This window comes from Nuphar pumila, chromosome 7 (genome assembly GCF_984573655.1).
Source record: "Nuphar pumila chromosome 7, dmNupPumi1.hap1.1, whole genome shotgun sequence".
In the NCBI taxonomy this organism is placed as follows: Eukaryota; Viridiplantae; Streptophyta; class Magnoliopsida; order Nymphaeales; family Nymphaeaceae; genus Nuphar; species Nuphar pumila.
In genome coordinates, this window is record NC_143255.1 from 114385732 (window position 1) to 114411778 (window position 26047).

The 26047-nt window shown below is 38.2% G+C and overlaps 2 protein-coding genes across 3 annotated transcripts in view; both read right to left on the minus strand.

The window, feature by feature from the left end:
- The window catches only part of LOC149833017 (protein COFACTOR ASSEMBLY OF COMPLEX C SUBUNIT B CCB2, chloroplastic-like), a 32739-nt gene extending 24838 nt beyond the window's left edge, over positions 1–7901 (minus strand). For both annotated transcript variants that reach the window (XM_090014845.1, XM_090014846.1), the window contains exons 1-3: positions 7684–7901; positions 7480–7592; positions 7295–7366 (exon numbers count right to left, since the gene is read on the minus strand). In XM_090014845.1, coding sequence (XP_089870971.1) covers positions 7295–7366; positions 7480–7592; positions 7684–7891 — 393 coding nt within the window. In that variant the 5' untranslated portion in view covers positions 7892–7901. The remainder of the gene's footprint in view (positions 1–7294; positions 7367–7479; positions 7593–7683) is intronic.
- A 3150-nt stretch (positions 7902–11051) lies between these two features.
- On the minus strand, positions 11052–24615 carry LOC149833018 (lysophospholipid acyltransferase 1-like). The gene is made up of 8 exons (XM_090014847.1): positions 24241–24615; positions 22778–22833; positions 17314–17534; positions 16813–17221; positions 15276–15361; positions 14106–14169; positions 13879–13997; positions 11052–11403 (listed from the first exon to the last, which is right to left on the minus strand). Exons 1-8 carry the CDS (start codon positions 24555–24557, stop codon positions 11263–11265), a joined length of 1413 nt encoding a protein of 470 aa, XP_089870973.1. The 5' UTR covers positions 24558–24615; the 3' UTR covers positions 11052–11262.
- Between the last annotated feature and the right edge of the window lie 1432 nt (positions 24616–26047).

The following is a 26047-nucleotide window of genomic DNA, read 5'->3' on the forward strand; positions in this document are numbered from 1 at the left end:
GAAAAAGAAAAAAAGAAAAGGAAAAAAGAAAAAGAAAAGAAAAGAAAAATAGAAAAAGGAAAATGGGTTTACATGGGGATTTACCAAAATACCCCTATCGGGTATTTTGAGAACAACAACAACAACAACTACGCCTTCATCCCAAAACAATTGGGGTCAGCGATATGAACCAAAAAAGAAATTCATTTTGGGTCTTCCACATGAATCCTTTTCCTCCAATCATTTCTATCCAACGCCATGTCCTCGGTGAGGTTCAAAGCATTCATATCCTTTCCTATCATCTCCATCCAAGTCTTCCTAGGCCTACCCCGACCTCTTTTAACTAATATATTTTCCCATTTCTCCAACCTTCTAACTGGAGCATCATTAGGCCTTCGCCGAATATGTCCAAACCACCGTAAACGATTCTCTCGCATCTTATTTTCAATGGGTGCAACACCTACCTTCTTACGTATCTCTTCGTTCCGAATCTTATCTTTTATTGTATTTCCACACATCCATCTAAGCATCCGCATCTCAGCTACACTCATTTTTTGAATATGATGTCTCTTGGCAGCCCAACATTCCGTACCATATAGTAAAGCGGGTCTAATAGTTGTCCTATAAAACTTTCCCTTCAACCGCAATGGCATTCTACGATCGCACAGCACTCCAGTAGCACTTTTCCATTTCATCCACCCAACCTTTATCCTATGATTTACATCTCCATCAATTTCTCCATACTTTTGAATGATGGATCCCAAATATTTGAAATAATCATTCACCGGTATATCTTGCTCACCAAGCTTCACTACACTCCCATCACTACTTCGTTGCTTACTAAACCGACATTCCATATATTCAGTCTTACTCTTACTCAACTTAAAACCTCTAGCTTCCAATGTCTGTCTCCATAATTCTAACTTAGCATTAACCCCAGCTCTAGACTCATCAATCAAAACAATATCATCAGCAAACAACATACACCACGGTACATTTTCTTGAATTGATCTCGTAAGCTCATCCATCACTATCGCAAATAGGAAAGGGCTTAAAGCAGATCCTTGATGTAACCCAACTGTTATCGGAAAATTGGTTGTCACCCCTCCACAAGTGCGGACATTGGTTACTATTCCTTCATACATATCTTTAATTATACTAATGTACTTGAGAGAAACACCTTTCTTAATCATTGTCCACCAGAGAACGTCCCTAGGTACTCTATCGTATGCCTTCTCTAAATCAATAAAAACCATATGCAAATCTTTGTTCCTCTCTCTATATCTTTCAATAAGTTGTCTAAGAAGATGTATAGCTTCCATAGTTGATCTTCCAGGCATAAAACCAAATTGATTCTCCGATATCATGACAACCTTCCTCAACCTAGACTCAATCACCCTCTCCCAAAGTTTCATAGTATGACTCATGAGTTTTATACCACGATAGTTTGTGCAATCTTGTATATCACCCTTATTCTTATATAAAGGCACCAAAGTACTCTTCCTCCACTCATTAGGCATCTTATTTGTTCGCCAAATCAAGTTAAAAAGATTTGTCAACCATTCTAAACCTTTCTCTCCCAAGCATTTCCAAGCCTCGATAGGTATACCATCTGGGCCAACTGCCCTTCTTGATTTCATTTTCTTCAAAGCCTCTGCAATTTCTTTCTTTTGAATCTTGTGCATGAAGTCACGATTTATCTCATGAAAAGGAATGGAGAAGTCTCCAAGATCTTGAGCATGACTATCATTAAATAGCTTATCAAAATAATCTTTCCATCTCTCCTTAATCTCCTCATCTTTGACTAAAATCCTTTGCGTTTCATCTTTGATACATCTAACCATACCCAAATCCTTCGATTTCCTATCTCTCATCTTTGCAAGCCTATAAATATCCTTCTCGCCTTCTTTGGTATCCAACTTGTCATAAACCTCCTTATATACCTTAGCCCTCGCGTTTCGAACAACTTTTTTAGCTTCCTTCTTTGCTATCATATACTTCTCCAAATTCTCATTATCACGACTCTTACTTAGATTTCTATAACACTCTCTTTTAACCTTAATAGCTAATTTGACATCCTCGTTCCACCATGATGTATCCTTACCTAGTGGTGCACCGCCTTTAGACTCACCCAATACCTCCTTAGCTACTTTTCTCATACCACCCGCTATCTTATTCCACATTGATTCTGAATCCTCCTCGAGACACCAATCAACTTCCTTAACTACCTGCTCTACAAACATTCCTTGTTTAGCTCCTTTCAGTGCCCACCACTTAATTCTAGGATCTATCCTATGTCTATCCCTTTTGCGGCATTGTCTAATTCTAAGATCTAAAATTAAGACTCTATGTTGTGTAGCTACACTTTCTCCTGGTATAACCTTACAATCGATGCAACAACCCCTATCTCTCTTTCTAAGTAGGAAAAAATCTATCTGACTCGTATTAACCCCACTTTTAAATGTTACTAGGTGAGACTCCCTCTTCCTAAACCAAGTGTTTGCTAAGATCATATCATAGGACAAACAAAAATCTAAAATCCTTTCTCCACTTTCATTTCTTTCTCCTATACCATAGCCTCCATGGATATTCTCAAATCCATCCCTACTAATGCCTACATGTCCATTAAGGTCACCGCCGATGAAAAGCTTTTCTCCATAAGATGTCTCTTGTACTACTCCATCTAAATCTTCCCAAAATTGATGCTTAATGGAAGCATCTAAACCTACTTGAGGTGCATAAACACTAATAATATTAATAATATCCGTACCTAATACTAATTTAATAAGTAAAATTCTATCACCCTTCCTACGGACCTCAACTACATTATCTATAAACTGATGACTCATAACAATCCCTACTCCATTCCTATTCCTATTTATTCCTGTATACCAAATCTTATATCCCCAAGGTTCTATCACTTTAGCTTTCTCACCTACCCATTTGGTCTCTTGAAGACATAAAATATCAATCTTTCTCCTACACATAACATCTACTAACTCTACCAACTTACCAGTTAAAGACCCTATGTTCCAAGTGGCTAACCTAATTTTATGGTCTTGGACTAACTTCTTTACCCCCACCCGTCCAACAAAGTGAGGGAACCCTTGCCTATTTGACACCACACCCGGGCGCCGGTGTGACGCGTCGCTTCTGGGCGACGACCTAGCAACCCTTGCACATTTATCACTGCCTCCGGGCCTAGAGAGTACAGCGCGTCGCTCAGTAGGGAACGCCCCAACGAAATTCTCATATTGGTTCATTTTCATAGGATATGACAAAGTTTTTATGCTGGCTGTCACAGGCCTACCGCAACCCTCCTCCTTTATCCGGGCTTGGGACCGGCAGTGTATAACTACACAGGCGGAGTTGGGTATTTTGAGAACAAAAAAGAAAAAATGTATATATATACATATATGTATATATATACTTATATATATACGTATGCATATATATATAAGTATATGTATATATATATTTATATATACATAATTTAACACTTACGAGATCAATTCAAGAAAATGTGTCGTGGTGTATGTTGTTTGTTGATGATATTGTTTTGATTGATGAGTCTAGAGCTGGGGTTAATGCTAAGTTAGAATTATGGAGACAGACATTAGAAGCAAGAGGTTTTAAGTTGAGTAAGAGTAAGACAGAATATATAGAATGTCGGTTTAGTAAGCAACGAAGTAGTGATGGGAGTGTAGTGAAGCTTGGTGAGCAAGAAATATCGGCCGATGATTGTTTCAAATATTTGAGATTTATCATTCAAAAGCAAGGTTTTAAAACCCGTGACTCGGAACTCGACTCGTTCTTTATTGACTCGTGACTCGGCGGGTCAACTCGGTGACTCGGACCGGGTTTTGTTAACTTTTGATTTTAAAAGAAAAACAATATATAATTTGTCTGAAACCATGTTTTTGAGTAAACATAGTCTCCAAATGTCTGTAAGAATATAAAAACAACTGCAAAGAGCTATAGAGGTTTGCTTGAATAATTGAATTTGATATCTATACAAGCACTTTGACTAATTCATGACTTGAATTAGAGGATTTGGTCACCATGAGTTCAGTCTGCTACTACCTAAGGTTCCTAAAATGGCCAATCATATATGCTAGCTTGTTTTAAAAGTTTTAATTCCCTCTCTAACAAATCCATAAATGTAAAACAGGGATATATGTCCATATTGAAAGTTTACAGAATGCCCAATATCAACATAAATAAGCAATTTTCTCTCATGTATAAAACTATGCATGAAATATATTAATGGCACAACTATAAAAAGACTACTAATATTTGAATATGTACAATGCTTGTTCACATAACAAATGGATGATGAAACCTAAATGTGACTTCCAATAGGCATAGTTGACCCGCCATATATAGTGAGAATCATTTCTTTAAAATATTTTGCTAGAATAAGTTGATAACACAGGGTGAACAGTAGTTCGAACAACATGGCAATTTTATTCTATGGATTTAAATGCTTTTTTATCTTTAAATGCTTTTTATTTTTTTTATATACAAAATTTGGGGGTAACCCTTGTTAAAATATATGTACTTATATATTTTGAAACTGTAATTTGAAACTCAAAAAACAAATTTCAAACATCCCAAAACTCGCTCGAGTCAGGCCGAGTCAAGCTGAGTCAAGCCGAGTCAGGCTGAGTCAAGCCCGAGTTTTGGCAAACCGAGTTTGCCTTGCCGGGTTGACTCGCTGGAGGGGCGAGCCGAGCCGAGTCAACGAGTTGACTCTACGAGTTTTAAAACACTGCTTTGAACCTCACCGAGGACATGGCATTTGATAGAAATGATTGGAGGAGAAGGATTCATGTGGAAGACCCAGAATGATTTTCTTTTTTGGTTCATATCGCCGGCCCCAATTGTTTTGGGATGAAGGCGTAGTTGTTGTTGTTGTTGTTGGTAGTAATGTTGAGAATGATGGTATTGATATTGGACTTAATCACGAAGCCAATAATAATGAACTTACTCATGAACTTCAATATTACTCTCGACGCAATGATGAGAATCCTCCATCTGCCCTAGAAAAATATAGCCAACCCCAAGAAGTAGAGGAACCTAGTCTTAGGAGGTCCAAGCGTATCTCCAGACTACATAGTCGGTTTGTCTCCTATAAGTCCTTATCACCTAACTATAGAGCATGTCTCATATCTATTCACTCATATTATAAACCCTCAATATATAGTGAAGACAAGGACATAAAAGAACAAGTAGAAGCTATGAATGTAGAGTTAGAAGTCTTCTACAAAGCTAACTTGGGAAATTCAATCTTTGCCTAAAGACAAAAGGTCTACAGGATGTAGGTGGGTATTTAAAGCTAAAACTAGAAGTAATGGATCATTAGAAATATATAAAGCTAGGCTAGTTGTCAAATAATACTCTCAAGAATACGATATATATTATGAGGAAACCCTTGCTTTGGTGACCCGTATGGCTAGTGCTAGGACTCTCATTGTGAGTGCCTCTATTAAGAATTGGCTCATATATCAATTAGATGTCAAGAATGATTTATTAAATATGGATTTAAATGAAGAGGTTTACATGGATTTTCCTCCGGGCCTTAATGTCGAGAAGGGTAAGGTTCTTTGTCTTTATAAAGCTTTGTATGTGCTTAAGCAAGCCCCAGAAGCTTGGTATGATAGGTTTAGTAAAGTTGTATTGAATCGTGGATTTAAATCTTATGAAATTGATACTGCTTTTTTTGTAAGATTTAAAGGTTCAAATATTTTTATTTGTTATTATATATTAATGATATGATCATCATTGGGAGTGACAGAAAAGGAATAGAACAAATCAAAATTATTCTTAAAGAAAACTTTGAAATATCTGACCTTGGTTTCTAAGTTAATTTTTAGGTATTGAAGTTGCTTACTCTCCTAGGTGATATACCCTATATTAAATGAAATTTGCAACAAACATTGTTGTCAAATCGAGAATTACGGATGATAAAAGAGTATACACACCTGAAGTTATCAATGCAAATGTGAGAGTTGAATATGAAATTTTACTAGAAGATTTAACTCCATACCGACAAGTTATTGGCTCTCTAACATATTTATCTATAATTCGACAGGATATTGCTCATGCAGATCATAATGCTAGTAAAATTTCAGCATGCACCAACTACTATCCATATAAATGTTGCATTAAAGATTGTCAGATTCATAAAGAATACTATTACGAAAGGGCTTCTCTTATCTTCTTCTTCTTTAAATTTAATTGCATATATTGATTCAGGTTGGAGAGAAAACCCTGATAATTGGCACTCAACTACCGGGTTTTGTGTATTTTTAGATGATTCCCCCATTTCATGGCAATGCAAAAAGCAAAAGAAAAGTATATGTCTCCCACAGAGATCGAATACAGAGTCATAGCAACTACTGCTGAGATTGTTTGGTTAAGAGCTCTGCTCAAAGACATGGGAGTGGACATCTTAGAACCATCAAAGTTGTGCTGTGATAATAAAAGTGAAATATATATAGCGAGCAACCACACATTCCAAGAACGTACAAAGCATATAAAGATGGATTGTCACTATGTTCGTGAAACGTACTGGAGAGGGACTAGTAATCTTCCTTACTTATATTTAGAGTTCCAACTTGCGGATTTCTTCACCAAATCATTGTCGCTACCGCGCGCTTTTTTTTTTCCTTAGCGAACTTTTCACTATCACACCGTAAGTTTGAGGGAGAGTATTAAGATATGTATTTTTATATATGCATATATATTCAAATACATATATGTATGTATATACATAATATGTATATAAGTAAATTATATATATATAAATACATTTATAATGTATTTTTTTATTTTTTGTTTTTTTGTTTTATGGATGTTGCTGAGGACCGGTCCTCAACCCATTAATTGGCCTGCTTCTAGTGAGCATTTTATCAATAAAATCTTTATTTTTTATGTGTGGTGTTCTCTCTTCTTCTCACTATCTCTTGTGGTGGCTTGTGTATTTTATTTGATTTCACAAGGGGCATAATAATCCTTGCCCTTTTATACTGCAAGGGGCTGACGTCCGTGAGAATGGAACCCTGGCCAACTGCCTAGCAGCCAAGGCCCCCTCCCACTAAGTCAAACCCCTTGGGGCTAACATTTCCTCTTTTACTTCACAATATGAACTTCTAAACACATCATGCTTTGCACCCAAAATCCTACCACTGAATAGATAAACCAATAGGCAAAACCAACAAGAAAAAAACATTGCAATTTCAGGAACTTGGAGCAACACATTTTCAATATCAAAAGAAGGAGAAGCATGAAAACTCTCCAACCACCAACATACCGTAAGAAACTTCCCAAGATAAGGAAGGCTGATTGAGATCGACGCCAAAAGGAATCCCAGAGCTTCTGACCTCTTCCCACATTCACCAAATTCAAAGCAAAATCAACAACACCATCGGTCAATGCGAGAAAAAAATAAAAATCGGCCACATTGTCGAACACCAATCACGAAAAAGACCCACTTACAAGTTGGGCAGGAGTGACGGAATTGGAGCTCAGGAAATGATTCAGCAAAAGGAGGAAAGCAGAAGCAAAGCCTATCCATCTTGCCAAGTAGGACTCATCGAACCCGGGAATTCCTGCACCAAGAAGCCTTTACCCAATGAGTGGTTCAATCAAACCAATTTGAACTAAGAATGATAAGAAGAAGAGGAGGAGAGTGGAGCAGACCGAGGGTGAAACGGAGGACGGAGAGGTCGACTTGCTTCCTGGTGTCGACGCCATTGCTGCCATCGGAGCCACCAACATGGGTTCTGATGATTCTTCGTGGGGTACCCTTTGCGGGGTAGATGGAGGGGAAGTTTTTGTGGGACGAAGAGAAGGGTGAAGTCGAGTGGGGAGGAAGCAGAAAGGAGACCGACGAAGAGAGGACGGCCATTCATGCATCCCCATCGTTCCCCGAGGCATCCGGGGCCACTTAAACGAACGCCGGTTGCCTTCAAACGGGTTGGATAAGGGCCTGAATCGGGTTGAATCTGGGCACCAGTTTTGAATGATAGCATTTCATACGACGGAATAACGCTGAAAATTGGTGTTTTAGATCTGCCAATCTGATTATGAATGTGAATTTAAGAAGGTATTGATCATATAAATCCAAATCAATCTTCGGTTCTTATTTTTTAAATTCATATCTTAGAATAATGTGTTGGATTCTGATTGGAGGTTTGAGTGCAAAACAATATTTTATTGTTTTTAATAGGTTTTAATAGTTTTACTAATATTTTTAATAAGAGCAATGGTAATATACCCGACTCCTTACCCGGTGGACTTTTTTTAAAAAATCCGACCTTAAGGCTGTGTTCTAAGTGCTTGTTTTCATAGAAATCGACTCTTGGATCATGCATTTCGGATGAAAAAATCGTTTTTTTAAGCCTAGAAAGTCTTAAAAATTTGTAAACCGTTGATCTTGAAACCTTATAAAAACCTATCCATGCATCCGAATCAAATGATCCCAAGACCCGATTCCTATGAAAATAAGCACATAGAACACATCTGTAAGGTTAGAATTTCGAAAAGACATCAAAAGTTTTTAAAAAACCCTATCTGGTACCGGTCGGGCATGGATGGGGTAGGGTATCTAGAACATAAAAATAATGAAATAAGAAAAATTCTAGGTCGTCACAAATATCAGTAACAGCTATTTCTCATGATATTATAGGTTTGGTGTTAAATCTCAAGGCTTAAAAAATATAAAAATAACAAAAAAAAAGTAAAAAATATCATGTTTAGACAATATATATAGAAAAAAGAGAAAAGCATATTGAAAATATAAAAAATAAATTAAAACAGTAAAACTAATTGATAATATCATGATATTCTTGTGATAATATCGTGATATTTTCAAAATATCACAATATTTTACATATATTATCATTTGCTGAATTTATAGCGATAATATCATGATATTTTGAAAACATCACCGTTATTTGTGACTATGCTTGCAACACAAACTCATATTGAGTCCCGGTTCATGTCGGTGTCTTTGTGTTAATACTTAATAGCATGTGCCACATTGGGCTTGGCCTATTTGCAAGATTTCATGGCAATTCTTCATCGGATTTCTTTTTCTTCATAGGATGTTAAATAGTTAGACCTGGTTTAAGAACGGGGGATATCATGGATTAACTAATGCGGCTCCGTCAGGAAAAGGGTAAATAAATAAGATATTTGAGAACCAGTTAATTACTTTAATAAATAATGAATAAGATACTCTAAAAAATGATGATATCACTTATCTTTTGAAAAAAATAGACAAATAGGGCAGTTTATTTTATTAACTCAAGTTAACCACAAGTTACTTATAATAGATTATTAAGTCACTGTTTTTTAAAATAAAAACAACGGCGAAGCACTTTCTAGAGCAAGTTAAAAAGAAATTTTAAGCAAGAAAAGCCGACCTCATGTAGTTGGGATAAGGCTTTATGACAATGACGAGGATTATATGCATCTTTTTCGTGAACATAACTCCACTTATTCTCTTAAAACCATGAGTCATAAAAAAAGTTATTTTAAAAAACATGAAGAAACATAAGGTAACTAGCAGTATGCAAATCAGGTTTCCGTTGAATGAAATATTTTCCAATTCTTCAAAAAAAAACATGGGTTTTAATTTTCATATAAACTCTCTCTGGTGAGAGCTTATGTTTTCCATAATAACATTGCTTACCTCTGTAAAAGGTGAAAAGATCCGGTGCAATATAATTGCACAAATATTTGTGCATTAAGCACCTGATGACCCTGCATCTTGGGGACACGGCCTGTCAGGTGTGGGACCCAAGACTTGATGGAGGGCGATTAGGTGCTTAATGCACAATTTTTGTGCAATCATATTGCACCCGATCCCGACTCCTGTAAAAGGCTCCCCTTGGAAGCCTTGCACTAGGATGATACTTTTTTCATGCATTGCCAAAATATGGTTTTGCCCAAAATGTGCTGCTGCCTAGATGTGGTGTTGATGGAGTTGGCAAAACATCCTCTTGTGAATAGTTACCCCAACTCGACCCTCGACACACTGCTCCCAAACAACAGAGGGTGTTGAAGAAACAGCAACTCTCTGCTCCAAAAGAGCAGAGCAGCAATGCTTCAAGGCTCCTACACAGAGCCTAAAGATCTTTTCCTGGTATTGCACTTTCAATGGCCAACCCATCAACAAAGGTCATCTCTGGTTTTTTAGGTGCTAGGTTTATGAAGCTACGTTCAAGAGAGTTCAAAAACAACACCCCACACCAAAGCAGGTAAAAAATGTGCTATATCATGCCTCAAGCGCCCGTAGGTGGAATACCAAGAGCATGCAAACAAAATGAAAGCAATCAGGCATTCTCCAAATAAATTAGTGGATTCAAACGCCCTCTTAAAGGAGCATTTGGACCCTCAGATAGGAACACACCAAACCAAGGTGAGTCAAGCCAAACTTGTGCTGAGCTGACTCATTCACAATATATATATATATATATATATATATATAAAAGGTAAATATTGGCTACTAGTGAAGGTACAAAACTAATGAGCTAGGCTTTCAACTCAAGACCTTTTGACCCAAGCTCAAACTCATTTACAAAATGAATACATTGTTCAAAGCTGGAACAGAATTTGAACCTCAAAACCTATTGCTTGCAAGCCAAAGAATTTTGACTGTTTATTTTATACCACATTATTGAATATAAAATGTGTAGAATTTAAATTATTAATTATTCCTTAACAAGTCAAAGCCAAGCCGAGTCAAACACCTGTTGTTTCTGTTCAGCTTGCCAAACTCCATTTTATGCGCTCAAATGAGCTCTTTACAAGACAAGCACGAGCCGAACCACAAGCAGCTCATCTCCTTCCCCAGCCCTACCCCAAGCCAATCTCATTTTGACTTTCATGGCGCCATCTCATGAAGCAAAAACAATGCATTTGTATGACTAAAATTTTTCCTGTTTTGGGGGATGGAGTGAGAGAGATGGATCGTTAAGTCGCACTATCGAAATCAAGGGGTCTCGTGTTCACATGGGAATCTAAGGGGTTGGCCTCAACTTGCCTATTTAAAGGAAAATAAAAAATAAAATGTTCTTCCTGTTTTGAATTAACATTAGAAAGAATCATCTTAATACCAATCTAAACAACAGAACAGATTCAACAATGGAATAGCAAAAAAGGACAACACTTCATTCCCATGCTTCAGCAGGCAACAGATTGCTTCGCCTCTTTTTGAGCAAAGGAACAACAACAATATTACATTAAACCCACCGTACACTTCACAAACTTGCTTCACTTGTCTTTACGAGCTTGTGACCTTGCTGGCTTTGATGGCTTGATTATGTAGCTGAGGAGGATCAGCACAATCGGTACGATGGTGCCAACATAATATACACTTCCATATGAAGCGAGTGTCTCATGCATGCTTAAGACCTGTGTGCAAAAGATAAAACCATAATATGAAAACTGAGTGTGCCTTGTTCATTCTTGCATTTAGTAAGAATGTATCTCAGCATGATAACAGACCTGTAATTCACAAATCACAAGCAAAATCTAAGTTTTCAGAACCATGAGGGTATCCCAGGTTTCCTACTACCCCTAATGACAGCTCCTACCATGTCTGGATCCATAACATCAGAGTGGAATTACAAAGAAATTTTGGATGCATTTCCACAACACGGTTATCACCATTTGTGAAAGGTACGAAATTATCTCTGATTCTTAATTTTGCAAGTCTTTTGGCATCTAAAGAGTAGAATGGCAATTGGTAACAGCCATCAAATAGATGGTGTGATCACAGCTACACCATGGAAGAAAAAAACATAGGCAGTTCTTGAGTTCTATGGTGGTTACCACCAAACCAGTCTAACAAATCCAGACATACCCTATATATTTCTGCATTCTGTAAATCGGACAATGGGACATTTTGTGACTATGTTCTCTTAATCTAAAATAAGAACTTCAGAAACTGCCTGATGAGGCATAAAATTTACACAAGCTCATCTATCATATCATTTTGATGATTGAATCCAAGGTTGGCATTCTAAGAAGCGAAAATGGGAAATGATCCGAGAAACATAAGAAGAACCGAGACATTTTAAAACTTATAGGAAGGAGAAGCGATAGAGTACCTAGGGACGTTCTCTGGTGGACAATGATGAAGAAAGGTGTTTCTCTCAAGTACATTAGTATAATTAAGGATATGTATGAAGGAGTAGTAACCAATGTCTGTACTTGTAGAGAGGTGACAACCAATTTTCCTATAACGGTTGGGTTACATCAATGATCTGCTTTAAGCATTTTCCTATTTGCTATAGTGATGGATGAGCTTACGAGATCAATTCAAGAAAATGTGCCGTGGTGTATGTTGTTTGCTGATGATATTGTTTTGATTGATGAGTCTAGAGCTGGAGTTAATGCTAAGTTAGAATTATGGAGACAGACATTGGAAGCAAGAGGTTTTAAGTTGAGTAAGAGTAAGACAGAATATATGGAATGTCAGTTTAGTAAGCAACGAAGTAGTGATGGGAGTGTAGTGAAGCTTGGTGAGCAAGAAATACCGGTGGATGATTGTTTCAAATATTTGGGATCTATCATTCAAAAGTATGGATAAATTGATGGAGATGTAAATCATAGGATAAAGGTTGGGTGGATGAAATGAAAAAGTGCAACTGCAGTGTTGTGCGATCGTAGAATACCATTGCGGTTGAAGGGAAAGTTTTATAGGACAACTATTAGGCCCGCTTTACTATATGGTACGGAATGTTAGGTTGCCAAGAGACATCATATTCAAAAAATGAGTAGCCGAGATGCGTATGCTTAGATGGATGTGTGGAAATACACTAAAAGATAAGATTCAGAACGAGGAGATACGTAAGAAGGTAGGTGTTGCACCCATTGAAAATAAGATGAGAGAGAATCGTTTACGGTGGTTTGGACATATTCGACGAAGGCCTAATGATGCTCCAGTTAGAAGGATGGAGAAATGAAAAAATATATTAGTTAAAAGAGGTCGGGGTAGGCCTAGGAAGACTTGGATGGAGATGATAGGAAAGGATATGAATGCTTTGAACCTCACCGAGGACATGGCATTGGATAGAAATGATTGGAGGAGAAGGATTCATGTGGAAGACCCATAATGATTTTCTTTGTTGGTTCATATCGCCGACCTCAATTGTTTTGGGATGAAGGCGTTGTTGTTGTTGTTGTTGTTGTATAGGAAGGAGAAGAGAGGAATCAATTTGAAAAAGAAACGGGAATACAAAAAGAAGCGATAAGAGAATCGAATAGGAAGCGAAATGAGAATCAAATGAGAACCAAGTAAAAACTAAAATAAAAATGACTTATTAAATTTCATGGTTTTTTAGTGTAATTGTCAAAATCTAAAAATGATGGTTACCAATTTAAAGAAAACACAAGGAAAGTGAGTGAAAAGCATGGGAGAAAACAAATAAAAAAACATGAAAGAAGTGCCAAAGGACATATATGAAACATGTAGGAAACGTGAGATTCGAGATTCTCATCAAGTTTCGAAAGCAAGGAGTATTGTGCTTCTTAAGCGAGTTTCCGGGAAGCGTGCTTCCCGCCTATCTAAGAAGCTTCTGGTAACTCAAATTGAATACATGAATAAAATTTTACAGTTGGGCCAAGTGTAAATTTGCTCAGTCCACAAAAGCAACAGCAATATTATTATTAAAGTTCAACCACAAGAAAATTTTAGTATTCAACCTAGAAGGTAGAAAATGTCAAAACAAAGAGGCTATTGCTTGTAAACCCATGCATGCACAGACACAAGTCAGACAATGATAGTAAAGTGATCTTATAGCACGTGCACACAAGCACGCACACACACACGTCCCTTCATGGAAAGAGAAGTCAGAAAAGAAGCTCAAGCAGAAGCATACTAACCATAAAGCCGATGCAGGAATAGTTCAGAACCAACACTGTATAGGCAAAGTTCATAAAACCCATCGCCTTTCTTAATATATCCAAATTGGTTGGAATGACTTGCTGCCATCTATAGATAGCTGGTGGTGAACAAGCAAAAAGGTTATCACATATAATCATCATCATAATCATCAAGCCTTATCCCAACTACCAAAGAAAAGGGCAAAGGAAGATAAATGGAAAGATACCTCTTGAACCTGCGATCATTAGTGCAGACTGCACAAAGAATATGACGTATCCAGCATATAATCCCTGCAAATCGATGTGCATAAAAAAATAGAAAATTTTCAGGCCCACGAACATGAGACAAACAGAAACTGAAGTTCCAAGAACTCCCTACCAATATGAGAAGATGAACAACGATAACATATGCATGCTTTCAGCGATGAAAATGGGCTGGAGTTCATAATTCAAAACCAGATCCAATCCATATAGTCAGATCTGGGTACAATATAGCTGAATCCAAGTTGGATTCAGAACAAACATGGTATGGTCTGGTTGGATGTGGGTCAGAATCACATCTTCAGTCAGATCTGGGTTGAAACTGTGACTGACCCAGCCCGCTTTATCTTCCCAAATGAAAAATAATATTTGTAAGTTTTAAGTCAGATCTGGACCCAGGACTCCATTATGAGATCCAAGTCATACCAACCAGAATGAGACCTGTTTTGCACAAGTCGGACAAGTACCAGGACAACCATGACCGGACTCATGTCCAACCCATTTGTGTCCTACTGCTTCCCATAAGCACAGGTACATGTATGAAAATTCTCATTCTACATAATATCACTTAAAATTTGTTGGAAACAGTAGAGAACAAGTACAATCCATTATTTTTCATATAAATCTGAAGCATAATAAAATCAACAATTGACTAGTAAAATATAAAAGAAAAAGAAATTGCCATGGTGACAAATATTTGCTGCATAATCGGAGAGTGATATTTGATATTCATTCTTCTCATGGACTCATGAAGGCTAACTGCTGTCAAATGGATCTAAATTATGTCTTTGCAAAACTTTGGAAACCTAACGTCGATCTATGCTTTATGAAATGACTTTAGATCATCAGCAGTGCAAGTCTTTACGATAACTGGTTCCAGACCATGCTCACAACAATCCATTTGTGAATATGAATCACTACTAGAAACATGAGGAAATCACTCTTATTTTCACTCTTGAGAAAACCTTTTTCTTTTTATTTATTACTGGTCTTCGAGAATTTCCTAGAAGACACTTCATGCTCTCTTTAAAGCACATGCTTAATTGTAATATGATATGCTCATGCAACAGAATGGTCAGCCAGTGCATCATGTCATTTATCCAAGCCAAATGCCAAAAAGATAAAACACTACTCACATGCCAAACAGCACTAACTGTCTGAGTCACCAATAACTGCAGGAATCCTGGTTTCTTTCCTTTCTGGATAAGCCTTTCGTAAACATCTGCAAGATACCAAATCTGAGGTTGCAAAGAAAACATCCATAAAGATAATGACAGATCTGTACATGCTGACATTTTCTAAGCTTTCTGTGTATTGCTGCCTCAAAAATTGAAATTCCTAGGCAAGAAGAATGGTAAAAACTAAGGCCATCTTTGGATGTAGGACAATTTGACCTAGGATTTGAAAATGGCAGCTAGGAACTTTTTTCAAAAGGAACAATGGTCCCAAAGGTAATCTTTCCATGCTTGTCACGCTGGAAAATTGGATGCTAAAGCAAGTTGATTGTTCCCATATCTGGAAACATATGTAAAAATTTTATTTTTGATATGCTTGTTGAAATATAATATACTTCTGTTTATTTATTTATTGCTACTTTATTTTATCATTTTTGTTTACTACCTTATATGCTATAATGCATAATCGCTGCTAGTTTATAGTTTTAATAATGAATCGGTGTGTGTGTGTGAGTGTTTATTCATTTACTAATGCTGCGAATACATATATTATCTATATGTGTATTTATACTTTTGTTATGCATTTTTATTCTCTCACATGCACACAAATCTAAATGGCCAGAGTCTTTCAGGAATTTAGCCAGAATTTGTCATCAGGAAGCACACACAAATGTGCACCACACACACACACATGCAGAGGTGGAGCCACATATGGGCCAGGGTGGGCAAGTGCCCACCCTGACCTGAAATCCCCAATAAGGGGGTTGGATCAGGGTGGCCAAACATATGTAAATTTTATAGCATTTAATTTACTATAAATTGACACTTGGATCATGAATTTTGGATAGAAAAAAGGGTATATGGAGCCTCAAAAAATTATGAAAATTGTACGCCATTGATTTTGAAACTTATAAAAACCTATCCATGCATCGGAATCAAATGCTCCAAAAACTGATTCCTATAAAAACAAGCACATAGATCACATCTGTACGGTTGGAATTTTGAAAAAAACACCAAAAATCCAATAAAACGTCCATTGGGGACGTTTGGGAGGGTTTTCCATTGGGGAGGTTTTCATCTCTCTCTCTCTCTCTCTCTCTCTCTCTCTCTCTCTCTCTCTCTCTCTCTCTATATATATATATATATATATATATATATATATATATATATATATATATTGGCACACATTTGTGCCCACCCTAATTTGGATTTCTGGCTCTGCCTCTGCACATATGGGAAGGATTATGGGATAAGAAAGTTCTATGCAGGAGAATTTTCTCCATCTCTCCAGCCTCCATGTGGAGAAATTTTTTCCTAGTAATATGAAAAACAATCCCATATTTAAGAAGACAAGGAAAGATTTCCTTTTTCACACTAAAAGGAGAATTTCCCTTTGTATCTCTCAGATTTAAATGTGCCGTAAAAGCATATCAAACAACCAACTTGACATTTGAGAATTATGAAACCCTTGAAAGGAAGTATATGAAAAGAAACTCACAGTAGCGTAACCAAGTGCTGACTTGAATGTTCCACACAAGGGGTATCCCCACTGCGCTCGTGGCCAACTCCACCCCAATAATATCCACATTTTTTGCACGATCCCAGCGTGGTCTGGGAGGGACAGTATCTGTCCAACCACTAAATCCAAGACCACAGATTATAATGGCTGCTTCCGAAATGGACCATATAAAATAATATTTCCAACGAGCGGTGAACCCCGACATGTATTGGTAACCCAGCCGCTTCCAGAATCCCCATTCCTGGTATATAGGTTCAGAAAACCGGGACAATGGAAAATGTGGTACCAGATACAAGTATAAACCCATGCAAATGGCAGCTTGAGTAAGAGCTCTCAGCATAGCTCCATATGGTGAAGGAGATGTCCGCTTATTATCAGGGATCCATAACTGTGAATAAAAATTAGTTGAGCTCCAATCTCGACTGGTTAGAGTAAATTAATAGAGATTGATAAAGAAACAAATTATATTGCCAAACCCACCCCTTTATTTCCTGTCCATTCAAGGTAATCTTTCATTTCATAAACTGGTCCAGCAAAGTGACTGCCACAGCAAAGACAGTAACCAATATACTCAACTGGGGAAGGGCATTGAAGCAACCTGTATTTCTTTTGGGCTTCGCGAAGGCCTTCTTCTTTTAATAACCCATCACTGTAATTTATTGCACATGATATAACTTTAAGCGTCAAAACCATTAGAGCACCTAATCAGCGAAAGACTGAATCAGTAATTTACCAATAATAATATAATTCCATATGATAATTTACATGTCAATCCAAGAAGAAGAATTAAACAAGATTTTTCAATCCAAGAAGTTGAATTTCAAAAGGTCTTTCAGAGAAGTTTTAACTGAGAACTGATCAAGAAAGTAAAATAGCTCTGGACCAGAGAGCATCAGAAAGCACAATGTCAACACTGTCCAGAGCCTTAATTAGCTTTACCAATATGCAGCATAGTTAAACTACTTATAGATTTTATGAAGACATCCATATGTTTGACATAATGAGGTATAGATGTCCAAGATGCAGGTGAAATAACACATTCTCCAATTATGGATTATGGTCAAGCACATAGGTGCCAACATGTGAGTCGCTGGCCTTCAATGCTAGGCTGGGTCTCACTGAGGTAGCCCACAGGCTAGGCCCAAGCCTATCATTTTGAACCCATGGCAAGTCAACCCACAGTTTTCAAGAGGTAATCGCGTTCCATAGCTTACCACTGCAATAGAATCCATGATGACCACAATCATCAAAAACCATCTTCAAAGATATTGATTCTCTTCTTCCAAACCCTCTGCCATACATCATATTCCCAACTCACAATGGTGGAAGCTTCTGCCAAAGTCCTCTACAATGAAGTACCACCACTCAAACTTAAACCTCCAATAATTAAAGCACTTATTATTCTCTTATTCCAAAAAGTCAGCCAGGTAGATAAAACCAAAAAGTTTTGTAAATTTGACATATTAATAGAAGCTTTTCCTTAAGTCCTCCGTCAAACATATGCAAATTGGTGCATGGCTGCTCAAACTTTTGGAAGTCCCATGGTCAAAGATGCCAAAAACCACCCCATGGGGGACAAGGAACTTCTGAGTGCGGAAATTCCGTTTTACTTCTTGCCATGTTGGAAATGCATGTCACAAGACCCTTAGCAGTTGCAAGAACTCATAATAGTGCAGACGAAGAAAGTAACCATTTAATGTAGAAGACAGCTTAATTGTGTCTAAAATAAAGTGTCCTTGAAGAGTAAAACAATTCCAAACAATGATATCCCTGTAAGACAGAAGATGGCATCACAAAAGACACCAAGAAGCCAAAACCCAATTTCATCATCTTTCATGCTCATGAGAAGAGTTTTTAAAGCAGATTATCGCCGTCACTTATTTGCAGACACAGACAAAACATGTTTACCAATTGCTGTCTCCTATGTCACCTGGGTATGGGTACGGGTACGGGGATACAACTATATATATATATATATATATATATATATATATATATATATATATATATATATATATATATATATATATATATATATATTAAATATCACATAAATACAAAATAAACTGAATAAATCTAAATATATATGCCATATCTAAAATATATATTATATACTAAAATTATAAAGTTATAAACTGAAAATATAATTATAAATTATAAATTGAATACAAACTTGCATGTACGGAGGGTAAAATGGTGTCCAGGTGTCGACGTGTGTCAACACGGGGACAAGCGTGTTGACACGGGTATGGAGAGAAAAATGGAGTGTCTGTGTGACATAGGCTGTCTCTTGACATATCAGTGGCTCTCGCTAACATATATTTAAAGCGCAAGTTAAAATCACAGTAAAAAACTAACAAATAGCAGTTTAAAATAAACCATCTCATCATGCATAGTTTATTTATATTGTTAGATATTTTTATGCATGATATTATGCAAAATTAGTATTAAAAACCTGTGTTTAGCTGATGTTTATGCATTGTCCTGAAGGGTCGTATTTGATCACAATTAAAGAAAAAAAAAGAAACAAATTGGGACCCACTTGTGTTTTTAGACAATTTTAGTTTTCTTTAATAGGTTTTCAGAAATTATTTTTCTAAAAAGAGAAGGTTTTGTGAAATTCTTGAAAATAAGAATACTCTTTTAGAAAAAATTCTAAAACAACCTCTAACCCTAACTTATTATTATAAATATTTGTTTTGAGCTAGAGGGGGGCCGTCTTCCCTCATTGAAAATCATACCCCCACCTTCTAGCCTCTCTCTCTCTCTCACTCACTCAACCGGCCCCCTCTCTTCTCTTTCTTCTTTCTCCTCCCTTCTTTTTTCTTCCTTTCTCTTCCTCTTCCTCGCCAGTTTGGAGTCTCCTTTCTTCAATTAGAGGTGTGTGATACACGTTGATAGAGGAGGGAAGTCTGCTTTGTCCTCCCCAGTTCGTCGGAGGTGAACCCGAGGTAAGCCTCTTCTCGCTCTTTTCTTTAAATTCTAATTTACTGTAGTGCTACATACAGTTTAGTCTTTATTAATTTCGGTAGTGTTTATTCTTTTGTTTGTTGCATAGGTTAGTCCCTTTTGATTAGATTATTTTCTTCGTGATAGTTAGTTTCTTTTTTTTTTACTTGTTGAAAAGAAAAACCAGTGTTTTAAAACTCGCCGAGTCAACTCGGCCGACTCGACTCGCCCCTCCAGCGAGTCAACCCGGCAAGGCAAACTCGGTTTGCCAAAACTCGGCCTTGACTCGGCCTGACTCGGCTTGACTCGGCCTGACTCGGCTTGACTCGGCCTGACTCGGGCGAGTTTTGGGATGTTTGAAATTTGTTTTTTGAGTTTCAAATTACAGTTTCGAAATATATAAGTACATATATTTTAACAAGGGTTACCCCCAAATTTTGTATAAAAAAGAAAATAAAAAGCATTTAAAGATAAAAAAGCATTTAAATCCATAGAATAAAATCGCCATGTTTTTCGAACTACTGTTCACCCTGTGTTATCAACTTATTCTAGCAAAATATTTTAAAGAAATGATTCTCACTATATATGGCGGGTCAACTGTGCCTATTGGAAGTCACATTTAGGTTTCATCATCCATTTGTTACGTGAACAAGCATTGTACATATTCAAATATTAGTAGTCTTTTTATAGTTGTGCCATTAATATATTTCCTGCATAGTTTTATACATGAGAGAAAATTGCTTATTTATGTTGACATTGGGCATTCTGTAAACTTTCAATATGCACATATATCCCTGTTTTACATTTATGGATTTGTTAGAGAAGGAATTAAAACTTTTAAAACAAGCTAGCATATATGATTGGCCATTTTAGGAACCTTAGGTAGTAGCAGACTGAACTCATGGTGACCAAATCCTCTAATTCAAGTCATGAATTAGTCAAAGTGCTTGTATAGATATCAAATTCAATTATTCAAGCAAACCTCTATAGCTCTTTGCAGTTGTTTTTATATTCTTACAGACATTTGGAGACTATGTTTACTCAAAAACATGGTTTCAGACAAATTATATATTGTTTTTCTTTTAAAATCAAAAGTTAACAAAACCCGGTCCGAGTCACCGAGTTGACCCGCCAAGTCACGAGTCAATAAAGAACGAGTCGAGTTCTGAGTCACGGGTTTTAAAACCTTGAGAAAAACACTAAAGCAAATCAGATCTGCCGATCAATTCTGCGATAGATCTGATATAGCACAAACTGCTAGGCCTGATATTATTTTTTTAGATCTGCCAGCATCGGCAGACCTGATCAGAACCATTAGACCAGCCGAGCCAACTTGAGCAGGTCATCTTATCAGTGCAGACCCGATCTGATATTTGTTTTTATCATATCTGCCAGCATCGGCAGATCTGATCGACCAGATCAGATTAAGTCTGTTTGTTGCCAGCTGAGTCTGATCAGAACCACCTGACCAGTTCAGGTTGCTGATTCAATTCAGCCAGCCTGATTGCCAGCATATTCAGGCCAACTGAGTAAAATTGATCCCTCGACCAGATCTGATTTTATTTTTGCTTGGACCATTGTAATAGGGTAGTGTGCTTTGTTTGCATTTTATTTAAGGCAATAAAGATTGTTTTGTTTGGAGTACGAGGTTCAAAACCCGTTTCCTGATTTCGACCCAGACTTCACCACTAGTGTGAACCGGTTAATTTAGAATTTGATGCACGGTTTGCACTGACAGATTTTATCGAAAAATCCCTTTTAAAATACATTTAAGAAAAGTTGCATCACCAACCTTACCATGTTAGGTACGGCCAAATGTGTAAGCATTTACTAGGAAGTTTACATGAAGTCCAAAGTATCGCTCAAACAGCCTCCAGAATTAAATAGGCAAGAAGGCCATACCACATAAGATAGAAAGTAGGGCACCAAAAGCTCAATATCCCATCATCCTTCATGCTCATAAGTGAAGGCTTTAAAGCCACCAAGCTCCCTTCTATATGTGCTATGTACTAAACCACTTCATTCACTGATGACCATAATTTAGTCAAAGAGGGTCTCCAGCTGACATAGCTTAAGGCCCTATTCGGACGGCATTTTTTTTCATAACAAGGCTTTTTAGTTTTACTAATTCATTTTTCAGCATCACCCTTATTTACATCACCATTATATTCATCATGCTTTTTCACTAACATGTTATCATCATCACCCATCAACATCTTCAATGGCTTTTTATTCATCATCAAATATCACTACTACCACTAGCATTATCATTATAAGCAATCAACATCAATCCATAATCACCACTACAATGAACATTTTAATCACTTACATTGTCATCCTCATCACTGCCACCACCACCACCACCATCATCATCATGTTAATCCTGAAACAGAAGAAATGTGTTCTCCTTACCATTTTCCCATGATCACATGGTCGAAAAATAGCCAGAAAAAAATACCCTTGTTCTTCTTCCAGTCTGAGATTTTACAAGTCATTTTCAGCACCAGATTGCCAGAGAATTGGTAGATAAGTTTTTGCCAGACAGGGGGCAGCACTTTCCCACTGTTCTCCACCAAGCCCATGGGCGAATGAGCTGCGCCATGGGAGAGTTTGAGGGAAGAGAAGAGAGAGGTACAGACAGAGTCTAAGAAGTGGAGAGTCAAATACCAACTCTAGATTTCATTCTATTTTTTCCAAACCAACATTTCCCCTTAAGTGACATTTTCTAAAAACTAACTCCTTTACCTTTTTCATTTCTGCTGTTAGCCAAACACTATATTCTGAAAGTGTGGTTATGAAAACTTGCTAAATCAATTTGTTGGGATCTACTTGTTCAATAAATCATTTATACAACAGAAAACAACAGTATAAAGGAATTATGTTCTAGCATTGCCTGAATCCTGTAGAATTTGATCAATTGTCATCAGATGCAAAACTAATCTTCATTGAAGTATCAACAAGACGAAGAACAACCATAAAGCCTAAGAGAAGATACCAGTTGCGTCAATGCCACCTTTCTTCCATGCATCCCCACTCATATAATATACATGGCTGCAATATCAAATCAGAGAAGTCGTAAATAATTTTATAATTAAAAAAAAACTCACTCATATAGCAATGCAATAGTGATCAGTATGTCAATTTGATCGAACTTGGAAAAGAAAAAGGGCACATAATGCTTCCTTAGCTTATGAATGAATAAAGAGAAAAGGAGTAAAGAACAACCAAACCGACATCATGAACCTTTTTTTTTCTTTTTTTGGATAAACAGGGAAAAACCACCTCGCGCACGCGCGGATTCTACCATTGGCGTAAAACCCCAAATCCCACGTTGACCATCAGCGAGCACACCCACCTTCAGTGTTTCACTGACAATCGTCGCGCACCCGTGGGTTTCGAACTCATGACATCTGTCAGCTTGGTGATGTTTACGAGTGGCCCCAACCAGATGGGCAGAGCCTTCGTGGCAACTGACATAAACCTTATAAAGCTATAAATTCACCGGCCACTAACCATATCCATTATTTACTCCTAGGTTGAATAGCTCATCCTAATGTGACAATGTGGACATCAATAATGCCATATATAGTCATAAAAACGTACTCGCGTACGCATACACGCACCAAAACCTCAAAAAAACGGAACAAATATCAGGAATTCCCAAATACCTTCATAGACCAACATAACCAAAACCGATACAGAACCCCAAAAACAAAGAAAACAAAAGAAAAAATGGAGAAACTACACAAAACGGGACACAGATCAGGTCATTCGTCGAATGACCCTTAATTGTCGATCTGAACCTGGGTTAACGGCGTTTGCATCTAAAAAAAAATCGGATGCTGTGCATGAGGGTCTTGCGTTTAAAAAAAAATCAGGAGAGGACCGGCCTCGCCTGCGACCGTCCGGGCAAGAGGGTCTTTCCGGTGCCCGGGGGGGCGACGAGGAGGCAACCCTTCTCTCCGAGGCCGCCCTGTGCTCGACGGGGCAACCCTGAGGGCCATTCTCTGCCGCTGTCGCCCCCGCTGCTGTTCTTCACCAGCGACAGGACTCCGCCACTGTTCTTCCGGCTGCCAGTTCTTCACCGGAAACATAACCCGCCGCTGCCTTCCTCAGCCGCCCTGTGCTCGCCGGGGCGCCCTATTGATCCTGTTGGTGGGTACCACCCTCCCGCCCGCGGCCCCCTTCCGTCCGACCCCTCCCGCACGCGTGAGAACCCTGAACGATGCTCGCCACGTGGCGAGAATCGTCGGGTTCAGATCGACGGTCCAGGTCATTCGACGAATGACTTGATCTGTGTCCACACAAACCGAGGTACCCACCAAAAATCATGACAAAAAACGCAACAGATAGCAAGACTTTACAAAAACCAACATAACCAAAACCGATCTGAAGACCCCACAAAAGCATAAAAGAATCGATGAATCGCTACAGAAACCGTGGGGGAGAGTGACGAACCAGCCGATGAGGTAGCCGAAGGCGGCGAAGAAGGTGAAGATGCCAGCGGCGCGGCGGAAGAGGAGCATGGAGGCGTAGCCGAGGGACATGGGGACGAGGAAGTGGAGGTTGGAGGAGAGGCCGAAGGATAGGTAGGAGAGGGCGGCGCCGGTGAGGGCCGAGTAGAGGTGCTTGAGGAAGGCGCCGCCGGGGACAAGTCGCCACGCCCAACTCACGGGGATGGTCGCCACGAAGCAAATGAGGAACCTCAAGACGGGCACCGACACGCCGATCGCCGCCGCCATCGCATCCATCTCCACCGCTCCTCCGCCTCCCATGGTGGTGGCTTTCAAAGAAGACAAAATGTGACCCACCTCTGCGGATGCCGTGCTGTGCTGTTAGTTTTTTAAAACAGTCAAGTGGGTCGGTTTCTTCCCTCGTGGAGTTACCCAAAGTGCCCTCCCGTGGAACGAGCGAAGTGGGTTCGAGTCGACCGTGAACCCCTGGGGTTCGGTTCGGTGGGTTCATGTCAGGGAAGGATGTCAATGGGTCGGGTATGAGCCGGTCTCGACCCGCACAGAATTCGTTTGTTAGGGTCAAGGTTTGATAACAAAGAAAGGGTTGCCATTAACTAATTAGGTTGGACCCATGAGATTTTATTAGCAATTTAGCATACTGACACGGGTATAGTTCAATGAAATTTCATACCAAACCTAGGTCCGAGCTGAGTTGTGATTAAGATCGGCAATTTTTCAATGTAAAAACATAAAAATATTATTTAATCTCGTATGGACTGGGTATACTTTACATAATCCTTATCGGACCCAACAAAGAATGGGTTTTCCTATAAAAGATCTAATCAAACATGGGTTTGGAGTCTTTGGACCTAGTACTAGTACCTCTTAGTAGGATGTAGGTCGGGATCCATCCGTTTCTAATTGAAGTCCGGCCCATTGACACCCCTAATGTCAAGTAGGGATGCGACCAGGTTGGATTTTGTCAGAACTGTTTTCAAATCGAGTTTAAGAATTAGACCCAAACCCAACCCAATTTAATTCAAACTTGGGCTCAGCTTTGGGTCTTATTAAAATTGTAGACCGTATGGATAAATGGGTTTAAGCATAAACTGTTCGGGTCTCAAACAAGTCCACTCTTAATCCAGCCTAAAATTTAGACTCAAAGCCAATCCTTTTTGTTTCGAGCCTCGGTTTCAGCCTGATTGAAATTGTGGACTCGTATGAGTTAACAGGTTCAGGTATAAATGAGTTAGCTCTTAAGTAGGCCCAGTTGGAATCGAGTCTGGGTTTCGGCCTGATCCAAATTTTTGACTTGTATGAGTTAACAGGTTCAGGTATAAATGGGTTAGGTCTTAAGTAGACCCGCTTTGGATCGAGTCTAAAATTAGAATCGTACGGGTTAATAGGTTTCAATATGGAAACTAGACTCGTATACCTTAATATTCAACCTCAATGATATTCTATCTCAAAAAGAAGTAGCTGCTAAATTGCCACATTTGGTTCATAGGTTATTCATGCAAAAAAAAAAAAACTCAATTTCATTACACCATTAATAATAACTAAAAGTTAATCATTATAAAGAAAACTGTAATGATATTTAATTTATCATGATGGGTCTACTTCAGTTTATGGATTAGGATCAGTTTGGGTGATGGATCGGGTTCGAGTTTGGGTTCAGGTTTAGCTTCTGTTAGTTCCGCTACAAAATCCATAGAATTGTTTGGGTCAACTATGACATGGTTCAGATCTGGGTATAAATTACATAGAGCTGTTTTGTGTCTGATGTAAAAATGAATCGGGTCAAAGAGGTT